Raw genomic sequence first — 21,361 nt, forward strand, 5'->3', positions numbered from 1 at the left:
TGCAGCACATTACAGTGTAAACATAACTAGTAATGGATACATGTGTGTTTTGTCACGGTCGTGTGAAGGCAGATGTGAGAATCTTACTGTATCCCTTGGAGTAGGCATCGATGACAGGCGCGGGAGGACGGCCACTGAACATCTCGCCATGATTCAGCAGAGCGTCCTTTATCACATCGTATCCGTACAGGACCACCACAGGGTCACTCAGCTTCCAGATGGTGAATATTGGACCGTACTTCTTAGACAGCTGCAACACAAGACCAGCACAATCACAGGGAGAAGAGAAGTCCTCCAGCAGCATATGGCTTGTCATAGATATTCAGTAACAGCCCAGTCTCTACAGGTGGGCAAGAAGGGGAGCTGCCTGGGCTGTGGTGGTGCTATACTGGTGCCAGTGGAACAACATAGGAGATAGAACTTCTTAGATGTCGTCAATGTTTCAGGAGTTTATTCAGTAAACAGATATACAGATGCTTATATCTACATGTTCGTTACACCTCAGCGAAGCAATTGGTCTGTAGTAAGTCCTCTTTGCGTTCCAGGCTTGTGGTCCATTCATTTTGAATGGCAACCAGGCTTTTTCTTATATTACCTCTATACTACGTTGCACTTAGGCCTATATACAGCATACAGTTAGATAAGATGACAAGACATTACAAAAAGAGTCGAAAGTGGAAGTCATTAGCAAGAAGTCAGAAGTCAGAAGTAGCTCCTGCCATCCTGTCTCCATATTTTATATGAACCTCAAAGAGTTAAATGTGACATCATCTGAGCAGGGACAGATCAATTACTCATCGCCTGCTATTGGCTGATAAGAACCCGTGATATCATGACAAGCACCGTCTTTACTGCGCATGCCCTCGAAAATTCAATTTCCAGGGACCTGTCTCTTTTCTGAGAATCACTTTGTTTAATGTACTTGGCTCGATGTTTACAGAAAAAGACGGCCTCTCTGTCTGTACATCGTAGCCTTGTGCAGTCTGAATCACACTGTTCTTCAGTGCTTCTAGAAATGCTCCTTAAAGGTATACTCTGCAAATCAAGTCTTTTAACTAACCTCAGTTAAAATAACTGAGGCCTATGAATTCAAGCATATAATACTTAAATTCTAACACTAGCAGTGTGCACTGAACAGGAAAACCAGATACAGAGTTAAGGAATTCCACACTTAGGGACACAAATGGGAAATTCCCCACCCTAATAGTGCATTTTTTTTCAGTCACAGAGCTGAATTCCTCTGTTATCAGCTCATTCATTCACTGGCTAGCCAGATCAGGGCATGCCATGTTTAGCATAGGTAAACAGAAGGCAGATTCACTCCTTGTAGAGCCACTTCTAACACGTCAACCATCAGTGATCATGTCCTGATTCCCTTGGGCAACATCGCTGGGCTGGGCTTCACATATGCATGTCAGCTGTGTGGCTATGTGGGGGGGGGGATGACAAAGCACTACATTGCTCTGCTGGGGGACAACGAAAGGGACAACAAGCAGTGTGTACGTGACATCACACGGTGGGCATGGGAGCAACACAAACAATGGGATTCCGAGTTGCTAAGGGCGAGTAGATCCCCCGGCGATCACTCCTGGGTTGGGGGTCAGGAGTCGCTGATGATGTACACACCTGTAATGGATTGCGGAGATGCCGCCGCGCCGGTCTGGCAGCGAGGCGGCTGTCTCTGCGTTCAGACCGGCGGTTTCCGCACAGCAGCATGCGTCTGGTTTGTCTGAGCCTAGTAGTGCACACAGATGGAGAGCTACACGCGCGCGCTAGGAGGCAGGACCTTTATGCCAATAGGAGAGGGATCAGCTGTTGATTGGCTGAGTGGCGCTGGGCGGCGCGGAGGAGTGCTGCACTATATATAGATCTTGCTGGTTAGTCTCTGGTTGTCTGCCGTTGCGAATACATACGTGTGAGCACTCAGACCAGTCAGATCCCACAGTGTGTTAGAACCAGGTGGACCTGGGAATTCACACTTAGCCAGATTACGCTTGTGTTATACTTTAGACCAGTTCTGGGGTGTTGTGACCAAGGATCCCACACCCAAGCTTAGGATTACTGTGTCATTGCTGTGTTATACTTTAGACCAGTTCCAGGGTGTTGTGATCAAGGACCTCACACCCAAGCTTAGGATTACTGTGTCATTACTGTGTTATACTTTAGACTAGTTCCTGGGTGTCGAGACCACGGACCTCACACCCCAGACTAGGACTCTGCTCTATTTCTGTTATGACTATTTGCTCTGTCGACCTCTCTATTGCTTTCTGATTCGGTACCTCTGCATATCTGCCTACCTGTTGTCAGACCCTGCCTGTACCCGGTTACCGAATCAGCCTTCTGTCTCTGTACCTTATCTGCTCGTGTGTTGCCGACCTGGCCTGCCCGACCTTCCAGGCTGTCACTCACCTTTGAGTGCTCAGTCTATCTGTACTAGCAGTGACACAATTCCACCAAGTGTCAGTTGCAACTAGGACTCCTGCTCCTCAGAGAGTCTGGCCGGTTAGCAGCCAGTGGCCTCTTCCCCTGGAGTCCCTTGGCAGTACAGTCTATAGCTGATCTCCAAGTATCACTGGTTGCCAGGTTCTCACTGTTCCCTCTCTCAAGGAGATAGTCCCTGCACTTCCCAGGGCCACCTGCCCCTCAGGTGGTTCCTGGCCGAGCTGCCTGTGTCTCCCGCCTCACGGGAGATAGCCTACTGTTACACCAAACACTTACACTTTATTGGGTGTCCATAGGTTAGTCATACTTGTATTATTGGTGATTCTGCAGATCATCCATAATCAGGTATACATCTGTATTATTGATGATTCTGCAGATCATCAATGATCAGATTCTCTCTGTGTGCTGACACCGATCGTTACAACACCCCACTAAGATAGATGTTATATTCTAGAGACTTTTGTAAGTCTTTAGCTGACACTGTAGGACTCTTCTTCACCTAATTGAGCATTCCGCGCTGTGCTCTTGCAGTCATCTTTACAGGACAGCCACTCCTAGGGAGAGTAGCAGCAGTGCTGAACTTTCTCCATTTATAGACAATGTGTCTTACTGTAGTGTAGAATGATGAACTGGAAGGCTTTTGGAGATACTTATATAACCCTTTCCAGCTTTATGCAAATCAACAATTCTTAATCGTAGGTCTTCTGAGGGCCCGTTCTCACCTGAGCGGGAATCACGTGATTCCCACTCACGGCAAACTGGTAGCGGTTCTGCAAGAACCGCTACACAATGTAGCGAGTGGCAGTGTTCTCACTGCCGCGGTTGCGGTTAGCGATAACCGCAACCGCGCTGCATGCAGCGGTTTGCCGGCAACGAGCACTCCGCGATTTGCGATCGTGATTAGCGTGCATAGCACGCTAATCGCGATCGCTCCAAAACCGCCACAGTGTCCAGTGATTTTTCCGCGCTATTCGCAGGAAAATCACTCCCGCAAAACGCCAGCGGTAATCGCCGGCGTTCTGCGATTTTAAGTGTAATCGGGCCCTAAGAGCTCTTTTGTGCGAGGCATCATTCACATCAGGCAATGCTTCCTGGGAAAAACAAACCCAAAACTAGTGTGTGTTTTGTATAGGGCAGCTGAAAACAACACCTCCAATCTCATCTCATTGATTGGACTCCAGCTGGCTGACAATAGTGTTGGCCTGGGCGAACAGTGTTCGCCACCGTTCGGGTTCTGCAGAACATCACCCTGTTCCGGTGCTGTTCGAGTTCGACTGAACACCTGATGGTGTTCGGCCTTTTAGTTCGGGTTCGCCCGAACTACTCAATGCCCCCCGAACAGGGCCCCTGTTCGGCCGAACAGGGCCCTGTTCGCCCAAATACGGCCCCCCTATGGGGTCGCAGGCATAAGGGGGGAGCATGCCCCGATCGCGGGGGGGGGTCCGAAATTCCCCCCACCCCCTCCGCTAGCGCTCCCCCCTCTGCCCGCTTCCCCATAAAAAAAGTTTGCGGAAAGTTAATAGTACCTGGTGGCTGGCTGGCTGGCAGTGACTAGGAGACGCGTTGAGGCCGGGCAGCGGGTGGTTCAGCAGTAGTACCCTTGTGGTACTTCCGCCCTTTCTCTGACCTCACGTCCTCTACGTGATGACGCATACAAGGGTACGTGTCACGCGTCTCCTAGTCGGACTCCTCCTCACTCATCTCACCACTGCCAGCTAGCCAGCCAGCCAGCCACCAGGTACTATTAACTTTCCGCAAACTTTTTTTATGGGGAAGCGGGCAGAGGGGGGAGCGCTAGCGGAGGGGGTGGGGGGAATTTCCGACCACCCCCGCGATCGGGGCATGTTCCCCCCTTATGCCTGCGACCCCATAGGGCCCCCAAAAGCGACATGTTCGGGGGTCCCATTGACTTGCATTGAGTTCGGGGTTCATGCCGAACATCTGGCCCATGTTCGGCCGAATGGACCCGAACATCCAGGTGTTCGCCCAACACTAGCTGACACCTCACTCCAATTAGCTCTTGGAGATGTCATTAGTCTCGGGGTTCACATACTTTCTCCACCTGCACTGTGAATGTTTACATGGCGTGTTCAATAAAAACATGGAAACCATTGATTATTTGTGTGGTATTAGTGTAAGCAGACTGCGATTGTCTCTTGTTGTGACTTAGATGAAGATCAGATCACATTTTTTTGTGCAGATTTGTGCAGAAATCCATATACTTCCGAAGGTACTTTTTACTGCTGCTGTATTGACTGATCAGGTTACAAGAGTCAGCCAGTTGGGTAATTTTCATACATTTATTGCAAAAAGTTAAAAATCAAATGCATTCCCTATAAAGTCACACGAGCTCCCTCGTCCTTCCCTAATAAACAATAATAAATAACACATATGTGATTTGGAGGAGTTTCTGCATCTCTCCATTGTTTCAGCCACTTACCTCCGGGAAGTATTTGCAGGCGGCGCGGTCTCCAATATATTTGGGGTTCCCCAGGACAGGTAATGGGGCTGGTCCAGGAGGCAATGACTGATATCTCTTTGGTTTTCTCCAGATGAAGAGGAGGATGAGGAAGGTGAGGAGGAAGGGCGTGGCCAGTGCCAGCAGTGGTTGGACAACCATGATTCTGTAGAATAGACAGATGTTGGTGATGATATAACCGTCAGGGGTGTACTGGGGGGAAAACACAACCTAGAGGCCAGGGCAGTTTTTAGGCTAAATTCACCCAGGGCGAAGGGGTAAAAATTGCACCCCTTTTCCCCCACCCCCGTGGACTCGCGAACCCTTACTCTGTAGGGACAGTCACACAGCTACAGGTCACAATTAGATCTGTCTACTTATTAGTGAGTGACCAGCCGCTCATCCAGGAGGTAGCAGGGACCGGGAAAACACACAGACAAAGAGAGCCCAGCAAAGCCGACCCCTCCATGGGTGCCGCCCACTGACAGCCTGCAGTACTGCTTCAGGTGTCATCACGCGGTGGTGACAGCCTGCAGTACCACTACAGGACATCAGGTGTCATCACGCGGTGGTGACAGCCTGCAGTACTGCTACAGGACATCAGGTGTCATCACGCGGTGGTGACAGCCTGCAGTACCACTACAGGAAATCAGGTGTCATCACACGGTGGTGACAACCTGCAGTACCGCTACAGGACATCAGGTGTCATCACGTGGTGGTGACAGCCTGCAGTACCGCTACAGGACATCAGGAGTCATCACGCAGTGGTGACAGCCTGCAGTACCGCTACAGGACACCAGGTGTCATCACACGGTGGTGACCGCCTGCAGTACCGCTACAGGACATCAGGTGTCATCACGCGGTGGTGGCAGCCTGCAGTACCGCTACAGGACATCAGGTGTCATCACGCGGTGGTGGCAGCCTGCAGTACCGCTACAGGACATCAGGTGTCATCACGCGGTGGTGACAGCCTGCAGTACTGCTACAGGACATCAGGTGTCATCACGCGGTGGTGACAGCCTGCAGTACCGCTACAGGACATCAGGTGTCATCACGCGGTGGTCACAGCCTGCAGTACCGCTACAGGACATCAGGTGTCATCACGCGGTGGTGACAGCCTGCAGTACCACTACAGGACATCAGGTGTCATCACGCGGTGGTGACAACCTGCAGTACCGCTACAGGACACCAGGTGTCAATACGCAGTGGTGACAGCCTGCAGTACCACTACAGGACACCAGGTATCATCACGCGGTGGTGACAGCCTGCAGTAATGCTACAGGACATCAGGTGTCATCACGCGGTGGTGACAGCCTGCAGTACCGCTACAGGACACCAGGTGTCATCATGCGGTGGTGACAGCCTGCAGTACCGCTACAGGACACCAGGTGTCATCACGCGGTGGTGACAGCCTGCAGTACCGCTACAGGACATCAGGAGTCATCACGCGGTGGTGACAACCTGCAGTACCGCTACAGGACACCAGGTGTCATCACGCAGTGGTGACAGCCTGCAGTACCACTACAGGACACCAGGTGTCATCACACGGTGGTGACAGCCTGCAGTAATGCTACAGGACATCAGGTGTCATCACGCGGTGGTGACAGCCTGCAGTACCGCTACAGGACACCAGGTGTCATCACGCGGTGGTGACAGCCTGCAGTACCGCTACAGGACATCAGGTGTCATCACGCGGAGGTGACAGCCTGCAGTACCGCTACAGGACATTAGGCGTCATCACGCGGAGGTGACAGCCTGCAGTACCGCTACAGGACATCAGGTGTCATCACGCGGTGGTGACAGCCTGCAGTACCGCTACAGGACATCAGGTGTCATCATGCGGTGGTGACAGCCTGCAGTAATGCTACAGGACATCAGGTGTCATCACGCGGTGGTGACGTGATGATGACTTGACGTCTGACGCAGGCAGCCCAGGAGGAGTCAAGTAGTGATGGGAAGTCTGGCTCTTTTCAATGAATCAATTAATTTGATTCAATTCATTAAAAAGAACCGGATCATGAACCAAATCATTTGATTCATTTCACTGGGGAGTGTGTGGCTAGCAGCAGTAACTGGTTGCTAGTCCCTCCCCTCCCCTGCTAATTGGCCCAGACATGTATTATTCCTCCTGTTCCAGAAGAAGAAGTAAGTGTGGAACTCCCTTAATTCCAAGGAGGATCTGTGGGTAGGGATAGTGTGGGCCAAATCTTCCCGCACGGCGGGTCCCAATGCACAAGTAGATAATAATGGCCTCTGACGTGTGTGCTCCGTGTCAAGATGTAAGAAGGAAGGATATCAAGGAACTTTATAGGTACGGGCACCATCCATCATTCAGCTCAATTATTGTACAGACATTACATGTGCAAAACAGGACATCGAATACACATCACCTGTATGTCATGGAACGCAGCGTGACCAAGTGTCCTGGTGGTCGCGAAACGGCCGTCGCCGCCCCTTATGCAGCCCTGAGCACCCACCTCCACCTCGCACAGATATCGCCATGACTTACAGGTGACGTGTATTCGATGTCCTGTTTTGCACATGTAATGTCTATACAATAAATGAGCTGAATGACGGACGGCGCCCGTACCTATTTCTTGCTGATAAAAATCTACTATTCCTCCTCCTGGCTCCTCCTCCTTCAGCTGTGTGGGTGGGCCCTTTTCCACTAGCTGTGTTTTTGCCAAAAACGCAAAACACATGCGCTTGCTGATTCTTAAGGCTTCTTTCACATTATACAATGCGTGCAGGAGCCATTCTCCAGCACCCGTTGAATAGCCTGCGGTGTGTCGTCAGGAATCTGCGGTGCGACTCAATCAGCGGTGGTAGCTATTCATTGAACCCGACGGAAAACGCCGGCTCGTGATGATAAAAAGCTCCAGGGTGCGCCGTACCGCAACGCATCGAAACGCGGCATCGGTGGTGTCAGGTAAAAGGAAAGTCTATGGACCTTCATTTTACCTTGGTTAAAGCAAAGTTTCGACTTTGCGTTGAAACGCAGAAAAAGTGCTCTAGTGTGAAAGAACCCTTAATGCAGCCTGTGTACTATAATAATCCTGGGAGGCCTTTTCACTGCTGCGCTCCGATTTAAAAAAAAAAACGCAAACGTATATCTGTGCGATTATGATGCATTTTGTGTTTCAATGTAAAGTATAGGAACGCATAAAAACCGCTTTGTGTTTTGTATTGATTTAACCACTAGTCTCTATTTTCAGAAATTAAGTCAACACTTGCCAATCAGAAAAACGCATCAAAAATGCAAATCAAAATTGGTCAAAAACAAACGCATACGTTTTATCGCTTTTATTACATATTAAGCTAAACATACAAAGTTATGATAATATGAGGCTATCGCTTCTCTCCTCCAAGACTCATATAGGTTTCCTGTATGCTTGCGGAGTCATACTGCATGTTGGCTCCTGTATATGCCGACATTTTGTTATTTGTTAACTGCATAAGTCTGTTTATACTTTTCACATGTGTCATTTATGCTATGACTTATGACATTTATGCTATGACTTATGACATTTATGCTATGACCTATGACATTTATGCTATGACTTATGACATTTATGCTATGACTTATGACATTTATGCTATGACTTATGACATTTATGCTATGACTTATGACATTTATGCTATGACCTATGACATTTATGCTATGACCTATGACATTTATGCTATGACTTATGACATTTATGCTATGACTTATGCCATTTATGCTATGACTTATGACATTTCTGCTATGACTTATGACATTTCTGCTATGACTTAGGACATTTATGCTATGACTTATGACATTTATGCTATGACCTATGACATTTATGCTATGACTTATGTGACATTTATGCTATGACTTATGACATTTATGCTATGACTTATGACATTTCTGCTATGACTTATGACATTTCTGCTATGACTTATGACATTTATGCTATGACCTATGACATTTATGCTATGACTTATGTGACATTTATGCTATGACTTATGACATTTATGCTATGACTTATGACATTTATGCTATGACTTATGACATTTATGCTATGACCTATGACATTTATGCTATGACTTATGTGACATTTATGCTATGACTTATGACATTTATGCTATGACTTATGACATTTATGCTATGACTTATGACATTTCTGCTATGACTTAGGACATTTATGCTATGACTTATGACATTTATGCTAACTGTTTATGTATTTCACCTTTTTTTCTTTTATACTCAAAAATAAAAGAATCTACAAAAAACAAAAACATAAACGCATACAAAATGCACAAAAAAGCACATCAAAATTGGTCAAAAGTGTTTTGCAGCTGCAGTTCCTGTCCCATGATTCGGTTCAGTGTGATGAGTCGGATCACTCGACTCACAGGAAAGAACCGGCTCAAATGAACCGATCACTCATGAACCGGACATCACTAGAGTCAAGGAAGGTGATTGTGCTGGTAATCTTTCTTCTTCCATTTGGCTGCACCGCACGTTACCAGCTCCCTAGCAGTTATGTCCTTCTGTCTGCTGCGCCCCCCTTCTTCTACTTGCCGGTCTGCACCCAGAAGGGTCGCCCTGCCCCCCCCCCCCCTGCCCAAGAAACGGCCCTGCGAGAGGACCTGTCACAGCAGCCACAGCCCAAGTGTGTGTATAGTGTGTATAGAGTGTGTATAGTGTGTGTATAGTGTGTGTATAGTGTGTATAGAGTGTGTATAGTGTGTGTATAGTGTGTGTATAGTGTGTGTATAGTGTGTGTATAGAGTGTGTATAGTGTGTAGTGGTGTATAGTGTGTGTGTGTATAGTGTGTGTGTGTGTGTAGTGTGTATAGTGTGTGTATAGTGGTGTATAGAGTGTGTATAGTGTGTGTATAGTGTGTGTGTATAGTGTGTGTATAGTGTGTATAGAGTGTGTATAGTGTTTGTATAGTGCGTGTATAGTGTGTAGTGGTGTATAGTGTGTGTGTATAGTGTGTGTATAGTGTGTGTGTGTGTGTGTGTAGTGTGTATAGTGTTGTATAGTGTGTGGGTGTGTAGTATGGGTATAGTGGTGTATAGAGTGTGTATAATGTGTGTATAGTGTGTGTGTATAGTGTGTGTATAGTGTGTATAATGCGTGTATAGTGTGTATAGAGTGTGTATAGTGTGTGTATAGTGCGTATAGTGTGTAGTGGTGTATAGTGTGTGTATAGTGCGTATAGTGTGTAGTGGTGTATAGAGTGTGTGTGTATAGTGTGTGTATAGTGTGTGTGTGTAGTGTGTATAGTGTTGTATAGTGTGTGTGTGTGTAGTATGGGTATAGTGGTGTATAGAGTGTGTATAGTGTGTGTATAGTGTGTATAATGTGTGTATAGTGTGTGTATAATAGGTATAGTGGTGTATAGTGTGTGTATAGTGTGTGTATAATGGTGTATAGTATACAGTGTGTATAGTGGTGTGTGTGTATAGCATGTATAGTGGTGTATAGTGTGTATAGTGGTGTATAGAGTGTGTATAGTGGTGTATAGTTGGTATAGAGGTATATATAGTGTGTGTATAGTGTGCATATAGTGGTGTAAAGTGGTGTATAGAGGTGTGTGTGTGTATAGTGTGTGTAGCAAGTATAGTGGTGTATAGACTATAGCGTGTATAGTGTGTGTGTATAGTGGTGTATAGTGTGTGTGTATAGTATGTATAGGGTGTGTATAATTTGTATAGTGTGTGTATAGTGGTGTATATTGTGTATAGTGCATATAGTGGTGTATAGAGTGTGTATAGTGGTGTACAGTGTGTATAGTGGTATAACGTTAGGGTTGCCAGGTGTCCGGTTTTACACCGGACAGTCCGGTTTTTGGCCCCTGTGTCCGGTGTAAAAAAACATGCTAAACCGGACAATTAAGTTGTCCGGTTTTAGAGCCCCCCCCCCCCGCAGCGCAGGAGGAGAACAGCGCAGCAGAGAGAGAGCTGGGAGCAGCGGTGGAGAAGGGGGGCAATCTCCCCCCCCATCCCTCACCTTAGGGTGCTCTCTCTCCCCCGCTGTCTCCTCCAATATGATGTCCAGGCTGGCGAGTGGCTGCAGGCGGAACTTACCTCTGTGTCGCTCCAGCGCCGGAAGTTCGGGTCCCGCAGCCGCTGAGAATCTCATTCATGAGCCGGACAACACTATCAGTCTGAATAGTGTTGTCCGGCTCATGAATGATTCGGATCTTTGATCCGGATCTTTTTTGAGTGGAATCTCAGGCTCAGCGGCTGCGGGACCCGAACTTCCGGCGCCTGCGACACAGAGGTAAGTTCCGCCGCCACCCGCCAGCCTGCTGCACATCATATTGGAGGAGACAGCAGGGGAGAGAGACAGCACCCTAAGGTGAGGGAAGGCAAGGGGGGGGGAGATTGCCCCCCTTCTCCACCGCTGCTCCCAGCTCTCTCTCTGCACTGTTCTCCTCCTGCGGGGGGGGGGGGGGTGGCACCTGGCTACCTATTCTGGGCACATATAGCCCCTGGCTACCTATTCTGGGCACATATACCCCCTTGCTACCTATTCTGGGCACATATAGCCCCTGGCTACCTATTCTCTGGGCACATATAGCCCCTGGCTACCTATTCTGGGCACATATAGCCCCTGGCTACCTATTCTCTGGGCACATATAGCCCCTGGCTACCTATTCTGGGCACATATAGCCCCTGGCTACCTATTCCGGGCACATATACCCCCTGGCTACCTATTCTGGGCACATATACCCCCTGGCTACCTATTCTGGGCACATATAGCCCCTGGCTACCTATTCTGGGCACATATACCCCCTGGCTACCTATTCCGGGCACATATAGCCCCTGGCTACCTATTCCGGGCACATATAGCCCCTGGCTACCTATTCTGGGCACATATACCCCCTGGCTACCTATTCCGGGCACATATAGCCCCTGGCTACCTATTCAGGGCACATATAGCCCCTGGCTACCTATTCTGGGCACATATAGCCCCTGGCTACCTATTCTGGGCACATATAGCCCCTGGCTACCTATTCCGGGCACATATAGCCCCTGGCTACCTATTCCGGGCACATATACCCCCTGGCTACTTATTCTGGGCACATATACCCCCTGGCTACCTATTCTGGGCACATATAGCCCCTGGCTACCTATTCTGGGCACATATACCCCCTGGCTACCTATTCTGGGCACATATAGCCCCTGGCTACCTATTCCGGGCACATATAGCCCCTGGCTACCTATTCTGGGCACATATAGCCCCTGGCTACCTATTCTGGGCACATATAGCCCCTGGCTACCTATTCCGGGCACATATAGCCCCTGGCTACCTATTCTGGGCACATATAGCCCCTGGCTACCTATTCCGGGCACATATAGCCCCTGGCTACCTATTCTGGGCACATATACCCCCTGGCTACCTATTCTGGGCACATATACCCCCTGGCTACATATACTGGGACATATATACCCCTGCCTACGTATACTGGGACATTTACACCCCTGCCTACATATACTGGGACATATATACCCCCTGGCTACATATACTGGGCACATATATCCCTGGCTACATATACTGGGAACACTGGCTGTTTGTCATTATGTGCATTTAGTGGTGAAAAGCTGTCTCTTTTGTGCATTTACTGGTGAAAAGCTGTCTCTTATTATGTGCATTTACTGGTGAAAAGCTGTGTCTTATTATGTGCATTTACTGGTGAAAAGCTGTCTCTTGTGCATTTACTGGGGAAAAGCTGTCTCTTATTATGTGCATTTACTGGCGAAAAGGTGTCTCTTATAATGTGCATTTACTGGTGAAAAGCTGTCTCTTATGTGCAGTTACTGGTGAAAAACTGTCTCTTATGTGCACTGGACCAGTACTACTGGTGAGGACAGTTAGTGACATGGCTATGTACTCTGTAATGTGCTGCAGAAGATGTCAGTGCGATATAAATACTATAAATTTTTTTTTTAAAAAGCCCATTGCTTAGCCCCACTCTACATAAAAGTGTGCTTCTGACTCCGCCCCTAACTCCACCCCTAACTCCACCCCCTGTCCGGTTTTCTCCATCAGCCGACCTGGCAACCCTATATAACGTGTGTGTGTATAGTAGCATATAGTGTGTGTATAGTGTGTATAGTGGTGTATAGAGTGTGTACTGTGTGTACAGTGTGTACTGTGTGTACAGTGTGTATAGTGTGTATAGAGTGTGTATAGTGGTGTATAGCATCTATAGTGGTCTATACATGCAGTGTGTGTAGTGTGTGTGTATAGTGGTGTATAGTGTGTGTATCATGTGTGTAGTTCTGTGTATATAGTGTGTGTGTATAGTGTTTGTATAGTGGTGTAAAGAGTGTGTATAGGGGTGTATATAGTGTGTGTGTGTGTGTATAGTGTGTGTGTGTGTGTGTATAATGTGTGTATTGTGTGTGAATAGTGTGTGTATAGTGTGTGTATAGTGTGTGTGTAGTGTGTACAGAGTGTGTATAGAGTGTGTACACTGTGTGTACACTGTGTGTACAGTGTGTATAGTGGTGTACAATGTGTGTATAGTGTGTACAGAGTGTGTATAGTGTGTATGTATAGAGTGTGTATAGTGTGTGTGTATAGAGTGTGTACCGTGTGTGTATAGTGTGTGTGTATAGTGGTGTATAGTGTGTAAAGTGTGTATAGTGTGTGTGTAGTGTGTATAGTGTGTGTGTGTGTATAGTGTGTGTGTATAGTGGTGTATAGTGTGCGTAGTGTGTATAGTGTGTGTGTAGTGTGTACAGTGTGTGTGTATAGTGTGTGTGTGTATAGTGTGTGTGTGTATAGTGATGTATAGTGTGTGTGGTGTGTACAGTGTGTGTGTACAGTGTGTGTATAGTGTGTGTGTATAGTGGCGTATAGTGTGTATATTGGTGTATAGTGTGTGTGTATAGTTGTGTATAGTGTGTGTAGTGTGTATATTGGTGTATAGTGTGTATATAGTGGTGTATAGTGTGTGTAGTGTGTATAGTGTGTGTAGTGTGTATAGTGTGTGTGTACAGTGTATGTATAGTGTGTGTGTATAGTGGCGTATAGTGTGTGTAGTGTGTATAGTGTGTGTAGTGTGTATATTGGTGTATAGTGTGTATAGTGATGTATAGTGTGTGTGTAGTGTGTACAGTGTGTGTGTACAGTGTGTGTGTATAGTGTGTGTGTGTGTATAGTAGTGTATAGTTGGTATAGAGGTATATATAGTGTGTGTATAGTGTGCATATAGTGGTGTAAAGTGGTGTATAGAGGTGTGTGTGTATAGTGTGTGTAGCAAGTATAGTGGTGTAAAGACTATAGCGTGTATAGTGTGTGTGTATAGTGGTGTATAGTGTGTGTGTATAGTATGTATAGGGTGTGTATAATTTGTATAGTGTGTGTATAGTGGTGTATATTGTGTATAGTGCATATAGTGGTGTATAGAGTGTGTATAGTGGTGTACAGTGTGTATAGTGGTATAACGTGTGTGTGTATAGTAGCATATAGTGTGTGTATAGTGTGTATAGTGGTGTATACAGTGTGTAGAGTGGTGTATAGAGTGTGTACTGTGTGTACAGTGTGTATAGTGTGTATAGAGTGTGTAAAGTGGTGTATAGTGTGTGTATAGTGTGTATAGCATCTATAGTGGTCTATACATGCAGTGTGTGTAGTGTGTGTGTATAGTGGTGTATAGTGTGTGTATCATGTGTGTAGTTGTGTGTATATAGTGTGTGTGTATAGTGTTTGTATAGTGGTGTAAAGAGTGTGTATAGGGGTGTATATAGTGTGTGTGTGTGTGTGTGTGTGTATAGTGTGTGTGTGTGTGTATAATGTGTGTATTGTGTGTGAATAGTGTGTGTATAGTGTGTGTGTAGTGTGTACAGAGTGTGTATAGAGTGTGTACACTGTGTGTACACTGTGTGTACAGTGTGTATAGTGGTGTACAATGTGTGTATAGTGTGTACAGAGTGTGTATAGTGTGTATGTATAGAGTGTGTATAGTGTGTGTGTATAGAGTGTGTACCGTGTGTGTATAGTGTGTGTGTATAGTGGTGTATAGTGTGTAAAGTGTGTATAGTGTGTGTGTAGTGTGTATAGTGTGTGTGTGTGTATAGTGTGTATGTATAGTGGTGTATAGTGTGCGTAGTGTGTATAGTGTGTGTGTAGTGTGTACAGTGTGTGTGTACAGTGTGTGTGTATAGTGTGTGTGTGTGTATAGTGTGTGTGTGTATAGTGATGTATAGTGTGTGTGGTGTGTACAGTGTGTGTGTACAGTGTGTGTATAGTGTGTGTGTATAGTGGCGTATAGTGTGTATATTGGTGTATAGTGTGTGTGTATAGTGGTGTATAGTGTGTGTAGTGTGTATATTGGTGTATAGTGTGTATATAGTGGTGTATAGTGTGTGAAGTGTGTATAGTGTGTGTAGTGTGTATAGTGTGTGTGTACAGTGTATGTATAGTGTGTGTGTATAGTGGCGTATAGTGTGTGTAGTGTGTATAGTGTTTGTAGTGTGTATATTGGTGTATAGTGTGTATAGTGATGTATAGTGTGTGTGTAGTGTGTACAGTGTGTGTGTACAGTGTGTGTGTATAGTGTGTGTGTATAGTGTGTGTGTGTGTATAGTAGTGTATAGTGTGTGTAGTGTGAATAGTGTGTGTAGTGTGTATAGTGTGTGTGTACAGTGTGTGTATAGTGTGTGTGTGTAGTGTGTATAGTGTGTGTGTACAGTGTGTGTGTATAGTGTGTGTGTATAGTGGTGTATAGTGTGTGTACAGTGTGTGTATAGTGTGTGTGTATAGTGGTGTATAATGTGTGTAGTGTGTGTGTAGTGTGTATAGTGTGTGTAGTGTGTATAGTGTGTATGTACAGTGTGTGTATAGTGGTGTATAGTGGTGTATAGTGTGTGTAGTGTGTGTAGTGTGTATAGTGTGTATGTACATTGTGTGTATAGTGTGTGTGTATAGTGTGTGTAGTGTGTATAGTGTGTGTAGTGTGTATAGTGTGTGTGTACAGTGTGTGTATAGTGTGTGTGTGTATAGTGGTGTATAGTGTGTGTAGTGTGTGTAGTGTGTATAGTGTGTATGTACATTGTGTGTATAGTGTGTGTATATAGTGGTGTATAGTGTGTGTAGTGTGTATAGTGTGTGTAGTGTGTATAGTGTGTGTGTACAGTGTGTGTATAGTGTGTGTGTGTGTATAGTGGTGTATAGTGTGTGTAGTGTGTATAGTGTGTGTAGTGTATATAGTGTGTGTGTACAGTGTGTGTATAGTGTGTGTGTATAGTGGTGTATAGTGTGTGTAGTGTGTATAGTGTGTATAGTGTGTATGTACAGTGTGTGTATAGTGTGTGTGTATAGTGGTGTATAGTGTGTGTGTATAGTGGTGTATAGTGTGTATAGTGTGTGTGTACAGTGTGTGTGTATAGTGTGTGTGTATAGTGGTGTATAGTGTGTGTAGTGTGTATAGAGTGTGTGTACAGTGTGTGTATAGTGTGTGTGTATAGTGGTGTATAGTGTGTGTAGTGTGTATAGTGTGTGTAGTGTATATAGTGTGTGTGTACAGTGTGTGTATAGTGTGTGTGTATAGTGGTGTATAGTGTGTGTAGTGTGTATAGTGTGTGTAGTGTGTATAGTGTGTATGTACAGTGTGTGTATAGTGTGTGTGTATAGTGGTGTATAGTGTGTGTAGTGTGTATAGTGTGTGTAGTGTATATAGTGTGTGTGTACAGTGTGTGTATAGTGTGTGTGTATAGTGGTGTATAGTGTGTGTAGTGTGTATAGTGTGTGTAGTGTGTATAGTGTGTATAGTGTGTATGTACAGTGTGTGTATAGTGTGTGTGTATAGTGGTGTATAGTGTGTGTAGTGTGTATAGTGTGTGTAGTGTGTATAGTGTGTGTGTACAGTGTGTGTATAGTGGCGTATAGTGTGTGTAGTGTGTATAGTGTGTGTAGTGTGTATAGTGTGTGTGTACAGTGTGTGTATAGTGTGTGTGTATAGTGGTGTATAGTGTGTGTAGTGTATATAGTGTGTGTAGTGTGTATACATGGCTGGATTTCTGGCAAGACCACATAGGCCATGGCCTAGGGCACCAGATAAACAAGGGGCGGCCTGCAGACAGTGGGCATTATTTGCAAGTGTCCAAACAAATGAAAGAGGCCAGGATAACTGCACTATTAGTACCAACTGGCATTTGCCTGTGCTGTGCTACAGGCAGTTGCAGTCCATTAACCAAATGTTTGTGAACAGTGTGTGACTAGCAAAAAGCCAGATCTTGTCCAATGACATAGCAGCAGCTGCAGGCAGTTACAGAAGGCCGGGTCTCACACACTTGGTGTGAGGGATGAAAGGACCAGGGGCAGCACCAGCAAATAGTACAGAATACAGAAGGCAGCCTCTCACAGTACCCATTCCTTAATTATTGATTGGCCAGCACTGTTACCCTGGAGACAGCAGTGGGTACAGGACTCACTTTTACGTGTTGCTGACCCCACCCAATGTCCAATTGTGAGCCACTTTTGACTATGTGTGTGTGGTGGACGGCTCCCACCACGCCCATCACCTGTAGATCGCTTGATTGACCAGTTCCCCCGTGTGACATGATTGATTCACTTCACGTTGCCATGGAGACCTCGGCACTAGCCGCAATAGTGGACACCAGCGGCCCAAAAGTTTGTGTGTGTGTGTGTGTGGAGAGAGGTGGTAGGATACGGTTTCGGTTGGGGCGGCTGGTAATAGTCGGCCTTGGGCGGTAAGAAGTACAAATCCGGCCCTGTGTGTATAGTGTGTGTGTACAGTGTGTGTATAGTTAGAGTGACCAGATTTTTGTGGATCCAACCTGGGACGGGGGGAGCGAAAAGTGGGGAGGACTGAGGAGCGCGCAGCGGCGAAGACTGGGGGGGGGGGGGTTGCAGCGCGCACAGCGCGACGCACCGAAAAATGGGCGTGGCCATGACATTGTATGGGCGGAGCTAACGTAATGATGTAACAGCGAGGCATAAGAAAGCAGTGTTTACGCCATGATGTGGACAAACGAGACTTTGCATCATGGGTGTGCAGAAACTGTGTGATGCTAATAGTATACCGTAACCACAAAGCAGCAAACATAGCCACCTATGACCATTAAATAATAAATGCAGTAATAGTTACCCCGGACACCAGAAAATAAACGCAATAGGCAACATGTCAGCACAAAATAAACGCAATGCGGGCAACATGTCAGTACAAAATAAATGCAATGCGGGCAACATGTCGGTACAAAATAAACACAATGCGGGCAAACATTTCACCAGAAAAGAAACGCACTGCGGGCAAACATTTCGCTAGAAAAGAAACAATGCGGGCAAACATTTCACCAGAAAGAAACAATGCGGGCAAACATTTCACCAGAAAAGAAACAATGCGGGCAAACATTTCACCTGGAAAAGAAACAATGCGGGCAAACATTTCGCTACAAAAGAAACAATGCGGGCAAACATTTCACCAGAAAAGAAACAATGCGGGCAAACATTTCACCAGAAAAGAAACAATGCGGGCAAACATTTCACCAGAAAAGAAACAATGCGGGCAAACATTTCCCCAGAAAAGAAACGCAATGCGGGCAAACATTTCACCAGAAAGAAACAATGCGGGCAAACATTTCCCCAGAAAAGAAACAATGCGGGCAAACATTTCCCCAGAAAAGAAACGCAATGCGGGCAAACATTTCACCAGAAAGAAACAATGCGGGCAAACATTTCACCAGAAAGAAACAATGCGGGCAAACATTTCACCAGAAAGAAACAATGCGGGCAAACATTTCACCAGAAAGAAACAATGCGGGCAAACATTTCACCAGAAAGAAACAATGCGGGCAAACATTTCACCAGAAAGGAAACGCAATGCGGGCAAACATTTCACCAGAAAAGAAACGCAATGCGGGCAAACATTTCACCAGAAAGAAACAATGCGGGCAAACATTTCCCCAGAAAAGAAACGCAATGCGGGCAAACATTTCACCAGAAAGAAACAATGCGGGCAAACATTTCGCTACAAAAGAAACAATGCGGGCAAACATTTCACCAGAAAAGAAACAATGCGGGTAAACATTTCACCAGAAAAGAAACAATGCGGGCAAACATTTCACCAGAAGAGAAACGCAATGCGGGCAAACATTTCACCAGACAAGAAACGCAATGCGGGCAAACATTTCGCTAGAAAAGAAACAATGCGGGCAAACATTTCACCAGAAAAGAAACGCAATGCGGGCAAACATTTCACCAGAAAAGAAACAATGCGGGCAAACATTTCACCAGAAAGAAACAATGCGGGCAAACATTTCACCAGAAAAGAAACGCAATGCGGGCAAACATTTCACCAGAAAAGAAACAATGCGGGCAAACATTTCACCAGAAAGAAACAATGCGGGCAAACATTTCACCAGAAAAGAAATGCAATGCGGGCAAACATTTCACCAGAAAAGAAACAATGCGGGCAAACATTTCACCAGAAAAGAAACGCACTGCGGGCAAACATTTCGCTAGAAAAGAAACAATGCGGGCAAACATTTCACCAGAAAGAAACAATGCGGGCAAACATTTCACCAGAAAAGAAACAATGCGGGCAAACATTTCACCAGAAAAGAAACAATGCGGGCAAACATTTCCCCAGAAAAGAAACGCAATGCGGGCAAACATTTCACCAGAAAGAAACAATGCGGGCAAACATTTCCCCAGAAAAGAAACAATGCGGGCAAACATTTCCCCAGAAAAGAAACGCAATGCGGGCAAACATTTCACCAGAAAGAAACAATGCGGGCAAACATTTCACCAGAAAGAAACAATGCGGGCAAACATTTCACCAGAAAGAAACAATGCGGGCAAACATTTCACCAGAAAGAAACAATGCGGGCAAACATTTCACCAGAAAGAAACAATGCGGGCAAACATTTCACCAGAAAGGAAACGCAATGCGGGCAAACATTTCACCAGAAAAGAAACGCAATGCGGGCAAACATTTCACCAGAAAGAAACAATGCGGGCAAACATTTCCCCAGAAAAGAAACGCAATGCGGGCAAACATTTCACCAGAAAGAAACAATGCGGGCAAACATTTCGCTACAAAAGAAACAATGCGGGCAAACATTTCACCAGAAAAGAAACAATGCGGGTAAACATTTCACCAGAAAAGAAACAATGCGGGCAAACATTTCACCAGAAGAGAAACGCAATGCGGGCAAACATTTCACCAGACAAGAAACGCAATGCTGGCAAACATTTCGCTAGAAAAGAAACAATGCGGGCAAACATTTCACCAGAAAAGAAACGCAATGCGGGCAAACATTTCACCAGAAAAGAAACAATGCGGGCAAACATTTCACCAGAAAGAAACAATGCGGGCAAACATTTCACCAGAAAAGAAACGCAATGCGGGCAAACATTTCACCAGAAAAGAAATGCAATGCGGGCAAACATTTCACCAGAAAAGAAACAATGCGGGCAAACATTTCACCAGAAAAGAAACGCACTGCGGGCAAACATTTCGCTAGAAAAGAAACAATGCGGGCAAACATTTCACCAGAAAGAAACAATGCGGGCAAACATTTCACCAGAAAAGAAACAATGCGGGCAAACATTTCACCAGAAAAGAAACGCAATGCGGGCAAACATTTCACCAGAAGAGAAACGCAATGCGGGCAAACATTTCACCAGAAAGAAACAATGCGGGCAAACATTTCACCAGAAAAGAAACGCAATGCGGGCAAACATTTCGCTAGAAAAGAAACAATGCGGGCAAACATTTCACCAGAAAAGATACGCACTGCGGGCAAACATTTCGCTAGAAAAGAAACAATGCGGGCAAACATTTCACCAGAAAAGAAACAATGCGGGCAAACATTTCACCAGAAAAGAAACGTAATGGGAGCACATTTCACCTGGAAAAGAAAGCATTTACTCACCTGGCAGAAGTCTCCGGCCTCTGGCGCGCTGTTCCCTGGACCACCTTCCTCCTGCTCGTCTCCCGCGCTGACAGGGCTACGGCAAGATGGCGCCCGAAGCCCTGTACTGGAGACACAAATAGTCTCCAGTACAGGGCTTCGGCAGCCATCTTGCCGTAGCCCTGCTCGCCTGCCGGTGTCAGAAACAGACACCGGAAGAGGAGGCAGGAGCGGGGCTGCAGGCAATGAACTGGCACGGCGTCTATAGACGCCGCTGCCAGTTCATTGAGGAGAGAGTGGCCAGAGTCCCGAGGCCGGGACGTCCCGCTGCTGAAAGCGGGACGTTTCCCGGGACCTCATTAAGCCTGGGACAGCGGACCCCGAATCCGGGACGTGTCCCGGGCAATCCGGGACGTCTGGTCACTCTAGTATAGTGTGTGTGTATAGTGTGTGTAGTGTGCATAGTGTGTGTAGTGTGTATAGTGTGTGTGTATAGTGTGTGTAGTGTGTATAGTGTGTGTAGTGTGTATGTACAGTGTGTGTATAGTGTGTGTGTATAGTGGCGTATAGTGTGTGCAGTGTGTGTAGTGTGTATA

At 46.2% G+C, this 21,361-nt stretch overlaps 1 protein-coding gene across 5 annotated transcripts in view; it reads right to left on the reverse strand.

Annotated features, from left to right (window-relative positions):
* Nucleotides 1-21,361, reverse strand: part of LOC137519287 (cytochrome P450 2C8-like) — a 138,088-nt gene that overhangs the window by 99,499 nt on the left and 17,228 nt on the right. For all 5 annotated transcript variants that reach the window (XM_068238229.1, XM_068238230.1, XM_068238227.1 and 2 more), the window contains exons 2-3: nt 4,883-5,066; nt 88-250 (exon numbers count right to left, since the gene is read on the reverse strand). In XM_068238229.1, coding sequence (XP_068094330.1) covers nt 88-250; nt 4,883-5,062 — 343 coding nt within the window. In that variant the 5' untranslated portion in view covers nt 5,063-5,066. The remainder of the gene's footprint in view (nt 1-87; nt 251-4,882; nt 5,067-21,361) is intronic.

Source organism: Hyperolius riggenbachi, chromosome 5 (assembly GCF_040937935.1).
Source record: "Hyperolius riggenbachi isolate aHypRig1 chromosome 5, aHypRig1.pri, whole genome shotgun sequence".
Classification (NCBI taxonomy): domain Eukaryota; kingdom Metazoa; phylum Chordata; class Amphibia; order Anura; family Hyperoliidae; genus Hyperolius; species Hyperolius riggenbachi.